The sequence below is a fragment of the Etheostoma spectabile genome, chromosome 6 (assembly GCF_008692095.1).
Source record: "Etheostoma spectabile isolate EspeVRDwgs_2016 chromosome 6, UIUC_Espe_1.0, whole genome shotgun sequence".
NCBI lineage: Eukaryota > Metazoa > Chordata > Actinopteri > Perciformes > Percidae > Etheostoma > Etheostoma spectabile.
This window is the reverse complement of record NC_045738.1, coordinates 18,460,162-18,467,489: the sequence shown is the minus strand read 5'-3', so window position 1 is coordinate 18,467,489 and position 7,328 is coordinate 18,460,162. Positions and strand designations below refer to the sequence as shown.

The following is a 7,328-nucleotide window of genomic DNA, read 5'->3' as shown; positions in this document are numbered from 1 at the left end:
GATCTTCTACCAGTCTGTTGTGGCCAGCGCTCTGTTCTCCTCCGCCATCTGCTGGGGCGGCAGCATTGGAGCCAGCGACACAAACAGACTGAACAGACATTATTTTAAGCTGTGGTGAAATCCATTATTATCCATTTTGGATAACCCCGACCACCCTCTCTACCCACACCGGTCCAACAGAGGACCACCTTCTCTAAGAGGCTCCAACAGCTTTGATGTCACACTGCTCGCTACAAGAAATCATTCCTACCTCAGGCAATAAAACCTTTTAACAATCCATCACTGAGCGTTCGATAAGACTCATATACATCACTACACATCATAACTGCACTGAATGACACACCCCTTCCAACTCCCAGAGTTATCCTTTCTGTCCAGATCCAATGCTACCACATCTTGAAATTACTATTACTATTAGTCCTTTTGGTGCCTTATCCCCATTTTGACTTGTATATTTAGCTTACTGTAAAGACGGCTAAAAGCGAAGGGGGGTCACCGGTAACGCTAACGGAAGTGTAATGTTACAAATGGCCTCTTTTCTAACTCAAGTGCCTGGGTCTGTTTCCCGATGGTTAAGTAAACTACTGTTAGCATCCTTAGCACCGGAGTTAAGTGCTGACCGGGCTGGCTGCTGCAGGCTGGGAGCTGACTGTGGATGTGTGTTATCAGCTCTCATCCCGACTAAAGCCTCGCAGCGCCGGTAGTCTGAGGCAGAAGACACGGGTGTGCTAGCTGGCTAAATTACCATGAGATTAGTCGTCCATCTGTACAGTTAACGTTACTGCAGAATTTGTGGGCTAGCCCAGATTTACTGTGGTCAAAACAATCGCGCACAAAAACTGAGCGTGATGAACGATGTCGTAATCTTATATTACCCACTAAGAATTAGCTAACGTTTTAGACCAAGCATTAGCATTAGCTACTTGTCAACAGCACACTTACAGTAGGCACCAAAGCACTCTTCCTCTTCATCCCCCTACAGGTTGGGAGCAGAAATGTTCATAACTGTTACCAATACCATTATTATTATTATCATAACCACCGAAATGATTTTGGAAACATTATTTTAAGGTACAAAAGAGTCTTTGGTTTTGGACTGATCAATATTGAAATCTATCAATAAATAAGGTCTCTGTTGCATTACTGTGTGTCAAAGTAGCATGTAATCAATCACAAAACAAGGCCATGTGGCAGAAACTGAGTATAAAATGAATTGAGCTCATAAATTATTTAGCGTTTGAATGTGAATAAACATTTGTTTGCCAGAATATCTCCACAGTGTAGCTTTAGGTGAGACATCGGGATGACCATTCAAGCTTGTAAAAACATCCAAATTGTAAAAGAATGAAATGGAAGTCTTGAAGTTTAAAGAAGAGGGAAAAAAGCCTGAACAGACGTTTGAATTTATAGATCTAAGACAAAGGAGACTGAAGCTGAAATGTGTTGGTTTTAAAAGTACTTTTCATTTTACTATTGTTGGCTTGCTAAACAAATGCAGTTAACTAAAACAACGATACCCTAAAAACCACACAAAGCAGCTTTGGCCCGGCTGGTTCATAAAGTCACTGTAACCCCTATTGCCTCTGCTCTGTTAGTGGGATTAGCACCTAGCAGGCGTGATGATAACAAATGAAGTTGTTTGTGGGGATTAAGAAGATTTTGAGCTCTCTATAGATTTGAGTGTGATATAATATTTTTACATCACATTTTTTGCTTTCCGTTGAATGAAAAAAGAATTACAATAAAGATTACGCGACAAGTCAAGCTCATAATTACCTCAGAGATTATGCAGATGAAGACTAGATTGTTTCTGTAATGACACTGTCAGAATCAAAAGATCAGCAGTTGCAGAGTGTGACCAATGTGTGCTTGAAGTCATTTAAAGAGAAGTTCTTTATATCTTTACAATATTTGATTGCTCTCATAAATCTCAAATCATGAGTGTCAGCAGCTGACGAACAAACTAAAACATTAATTTCAAGTCTTCTCAGTCCAAGAACTCAGGTGATTCTCTTTTAAAGATCTTTTTATTTTGTAAATTCATCCAACCTAACCTTCTGCCATGGCCCAGTTGAACTGAGAATTAATGGTCGCCATTCCTTTGGGAGGATGTGGAAGTGACGTGAAGTGTAATGATCTCAATCAGGGCCAGGGGTGAGAGACAGAACTAATCACTGAGTGCACTCCACTACCATAATGCAGTAAGTCCCCCTAATGACCCCGGCACTCCTGTCAAAGCCATTACTCTCCCCCGTAGTGAAAGGCACATCAAACTGCTGGGGCCCACTCATAATTGGACTAAACTTTGAGCTATGAGAGGACATTACACATGTCCTGTATTAATTTGGGTGCCAGAGTTTTACATTGGTAATTATTTGAGGGCAGCTAGGGGGAGAGAGAGAGAGAGAGTGAGCTGACGGCGTCCGACTGCCGCGAGGGGATCAAGGCTCCAAGATGTGAATGTGTCCGACGTGGCAATGGTGCGACTGACCTGTCCTGTTACTTAGCTTTTACAATTTGTTTTAGACTAAGGCTCCAGATGGCAATAAGGTATTTAATGATTTGACTTAAAATATATATAGTAGTTGGTCACAAATCTATTATTACTATTTTGAACATCGCTAAATGGAGATTGCCCAGTTATGGAATTTCAAAGCAACTAAACAACCTTTTATCCATGTTGGCTTAGAGATTCAAAGTTAATTCTCACTCTTCAAAGGAGCAGACTCGCCAAAAGGTCCATAGTAGCTGTTCTGGAGCTCTTTATTATATCCTATAATCTTCAGCACCAGATTCTCAAGAGTGAATTTTGAACCTCAGCTTGAAAACCAACATGAAAAGTGAAGTAAGGACTGATAATTTAAAATCTACAGATTGCATAATGTGATAAAAAGCTCTAAAACAGTTACTAACTAGACCTGGTGGTGGTGGTGATGTTATTTTCTCAACTGCTGTTTCCCAGGTCAGTTATAAACTTTGAACCTGATTATTGTTTGGTAGTTATACTAAAAATGAATTTATTTTCTTGATTTGAGGACCAAGTTATCCTAATACTGGAGCCTGACCAAAGGCAACAATTTTTCATATTGAAATGTGGTAAAAAGATTTCAGTGGGCAATGTCAAAGTTAGTACATCTTTGGTGAAGAGACTCCGGCTGTGTTTTCTCCTGGGAGTTGAGGAATTTAAAGAAAATCAAATAATTACAGTGTAAAATAAAAAAATGTAACATGTCTAGTTACTGAAAAAAAACATGAAAAATAATATGTGTCAGAGTTTCTTTCTTTGAAAAGCTCTGCTTTACAAATTACTGATAATAATTAAGGTTAACGTTTTAATAATCTTTGTGATGTTGATTTCAGCTACATAGCAGTGTTCGCCTGGTTTATTTTAAAGCTTTTACGACTTAAAGCACAGAAACGCTGCATCAATGGGACTTGAAATCGCCGTCTACTGTTGCAAAAGCCACAGCTCCAGTTGTACAGATCTCAGATAATAGGCCCCAAACCAAAGGGGAGACAACCTCTCCTCGCTTTTGCTCTCTTGTTTGCAGCTATTGTCCTGTTTGTAAGAAAATCAAGTTACACTCTCTCACATATATCCATCATCTCACCTTTCTGGCTCGCGTTGGAAGCGTGAGGTGAGTCTGCGGGGAACTTGAAGAATTCTTTTGGTCTTCTGCTTACAGCGTCTTGAAGAGACATCAAGAGAAGCCCCATTGATTTTTTTTCATTTTTTTTTCCCTCTTTTGGCTTCTCCTAAATTTCTGTACAGAGAGCTAGCAGGGGGTCCTCCCTGTAGGTGCTGTTTCAATAGTGCCACTCAAAATGGAGTGGGTCAAAACAGATTGCTTCAGTGAGGGGGAGAGGAACAAGCCCAAAAAGTTTACAGCAACTTTCCCTCACTCTTTCCTGAGATGTTTTCAGAGCCGGACAACTTTGTCTGAGTTTGGTCTGTTTTTCCACAAAGGCCTTGCCAGCATTTTTCTGCTCACACTGACTCAGAAGTGTAAATTAAAGGAAATTGTCTGTGTAGTAATCTATATATTGACATAATTGATCTCTTATAAATTTAGTTTTCATGTTAAAACTGTGCTAGGCAGTTTTTTTTTTTTTAACTTCTATAATAATCTTGATAATCTTCAAGATTAATTAATAATAACTAATAATCTTCATCATATTGTAACTCTACTGATCTGAAAGAAAACTAGACTTCTGCCACTCTTGGCTCTGTTTTTAGGCTCTAGGAAATGTAACCTGTGACGGGAGACTTTGACCAATCACAGGTCATTTCACCAAAAGGTCATTCCTATTGGCTGTTTCTATAAACGCACATGCTTAACTAATACGTTATACCTGCTTTGTTATGCTGACACCTGATAATGTAACGTGCATACATTATGATATCTGATCACTTGGCATTAACTCTGGATGCACTTTGATTTCATATTGTCACCATGCATTTTATTTGATGGTTTACTTAGCCTCAGAAATTATGTGATTTATCTCAACCCAGAAAGGAACACTTCAACAACAGTGGGGTGTCCCTATATGTAATCATCCCTCCTGTTCATGCTAGCTTAGTTTGCTTGAGATAGTAGGAAGAGGTCAAGTTAGGTGATCTTGTCTTTGCTGACCTCCACGTGGGTACGATGTACAGATGTACTCCAGGACCACACCCATCAGTGCTGCTGGGTGTGATCAGAAGTAAAATAGACTTGAACCTTTCAAACACAGAGGTCACAGAAGCATCCTGGAGTTAAATGACTCTTTAAGAACTGTTCAGATTGTATTTATACCTGGCTGAGAGCTGGAGGCGAGTTTTTGGCGAGTGTAAACTTCCATAACTCCACGGTGCAGAGCTGCTGTGACTTCCTAATGTGGCATGGCTTAGTACTAATAAAAATATTAACATAACACACAGGCCTGAATTACGCACACATGCTCAGTACCTATACATGCACCAAATGGAGAGATGTCAGAGTGGGGGGGGCTGCCCATGGAGAGGCGCCCTGAGCAGTTAGGGGTTCGGTGACTTGCTCAAGAGCCCTTGGCAGTGTCCAAGAGGTGAACTGGCCCCTCTCCAGCAACCAGTCCACAATCATACTTTGGTCTGTTTGGGGACTTGAACCAGCAACCCTCCGGTTCCCAACACAGCTCCCTACTGAAAGAGCTACTGCCACCCCAATCCTCACTTGCTCCACAACATTGTAAGCCAACCACAAAATGACATTTTTGTCATTCGGTGTCACTGGTCAGCCTAGTACAATGGAAACAATCTAACACTGCAGACCAGTCTGAAATATATTTGTGGTACCTGACCATCCATGCAGTCTGCATGGATTTACACCTCTCTGCCTGATCCAGATCAAATACACAGAAAACATGTAAATTAGATGCATGCATCTATGTGTAAACTACAAAATTTACTCTACATTTACTTTATTCTGCAAGTTCACGCTTGAAGACTAGATAACAGTCTTACCAGACTGAGATGGTGTTAATACACTGGTGAAGTGTCTCTGTCAGTCACACCACCCTAACATATGTTACAGAGAGAGAAAGAGAGAGAGAGAGAGAGAACAACTTGGTTGCCGTGGTGTCGGCAGCATCCTGTAGGTTAGCTGGAAGCTGTGATTACTCACAATGTGTGCTTAATTAATTAGCCTGTGTGGAGGGAGCATGCTGTTCATCAGGGTTTCTGTCAATACGTCTCCATCCCAGGTTCAACCCCGCTGAAACCTGCTGCACACAGCGTCTTTCATCCTATAGAAATACTGTATGCACAAGGGACATGCAATGTTCAACTGCGCTGTTAGAGAAGTTTGGGAAGTTAGTTAATGAAGAAAAAGTTGCCTTGGATGTAGTCTCGCTTTGCCAGACCTTCCTTCACAGCGCTGTGGATGTGAGACAAGCGTGCTCTGGCACTGGCATTTCTTCAAACCAATCGCAGTCCTCTTGGGCGGCGCTAAGCGGCGAGCAGAGCTGCGGTGTCTCTGCAAAATAGCCTCAGAAAGAGATTTGTTTTGGTGGAACGTGTACATTCAAAAGTTGTTTAATTGGGCTAGTCTAGCTAGCCTAGATAGCTGTCTGGATTTACCCTGCAGAGGTCTGAGGAGCAGTTAACCATAGTCCTTATAAATCGACCAGAGTTTGAATATCCCAAAGAAAACGGAAGGTAATGGACATCCGGCTAATAAGAGTGTGATCCGGTGGATTTCATCATGGAGCAATCACGGAAGTGGAATGTTGTGGATATAGAGTACCCTGGATGTAAAGGCAAATAGTTAGTGTTAGTGTTTCCAAATGTCTGCAGGACAGATATTTAATCCCAGAAATTTAAAAAAACACATATTTCACATAAACTAAAAACAGCACATTGTAAAGCTGTAACTGGAGAACTATATTAAACACCAGGATCTAGAGTAATTTGGCTAAGGATGCCCAAACTGCAGACTTTCAGTTTTAGTGGATCATAATCACTTGCAACAAATTCAATATTATTCACAGTACGTGAACTAAACATTTGATTCTGTCTTTCAGGATGCATCCATTGCCCATCGTTTCCATGTTATGAGAGAGAAGCATCCGGAGAAGTTCAACAGCAGGTAAGTCTGTTTGCTATCAGTTTAGAATTAGTTATGTACTAACCCAGTGGTTCTTAACTACTTTAGCCTCAAATACCATAAAACCAAAAGAGTTAAAATAAAAAATAATAATTCAGGCTACTAATGCATACAGTACACTGACCAAAATTACAAACAAAACACATGTTTTTGCCCCCATTTTTCACAAGCTGAACTCAACGATCTACGACTTTTTCTATGTACACAAAAGTCCTATTTCTCTCAAAGATTGTTCACAAATCTGTCTAAATCTGTGTTAAAGACCACTTCTCCTTTGCTGAGAAAATTCATCTACCTCACAGTTGTGATCATGCAGTCTAATCAAGATGCTGATTAGACAGCATGATTATTTCACAGGTGGGCCTTGGGCTGGCCACAATAAAAGGCCACTCTAAAATGTGCAGTTTTACTGTATGGGGGTGGTCCAAAAACCAGTCAGTATCTGGTGTGACCATTTGCCTCACGCAGTGTAACACATCTCCACATAGAGTTGGTCGGGTTGTTGATTGCGGTCCGTGGAATGTTGTTCCACTCCTCTTCCATGGCTGTGCAAAGTTGCTGTATCCTGGCAGGACCTGGAACACGTTGTTGTATACGCCGATCCAGAGCATCCCCAACATGCTCAATGGGTGACATGTCCAGGGAGTATATTGAAGAACTGGGATGTTTTCAGCTTCCAGGAATTGTGTACAGATCCTTGCAACA

General features: G+C 41.0%; 1 protein-coding gene across 2 annotated transcripts in view; it reads left to right on the top strand.

Moving 5' to 3' along the window:
• Positions 1-7,328, top strand: part of dgkb (diacylglycerol kinase, beta) — a 92,540-nt gene that overhangs the window by 53,965 nt on the left and 31,247 nt on the right. For both annotated transcript variants that reach the window (XM_032518148.1, XM_032518149.1), the window contains one exon: positions 6,541-6,605. In XM_032518148.1, the coding sequence (XP_032374039.1) occupies positions 6,541-6,605 (65 nt within the window). The remainder of the gene's footprint in view (positions 1-6,540; positions 6,606-7,328) is intronic.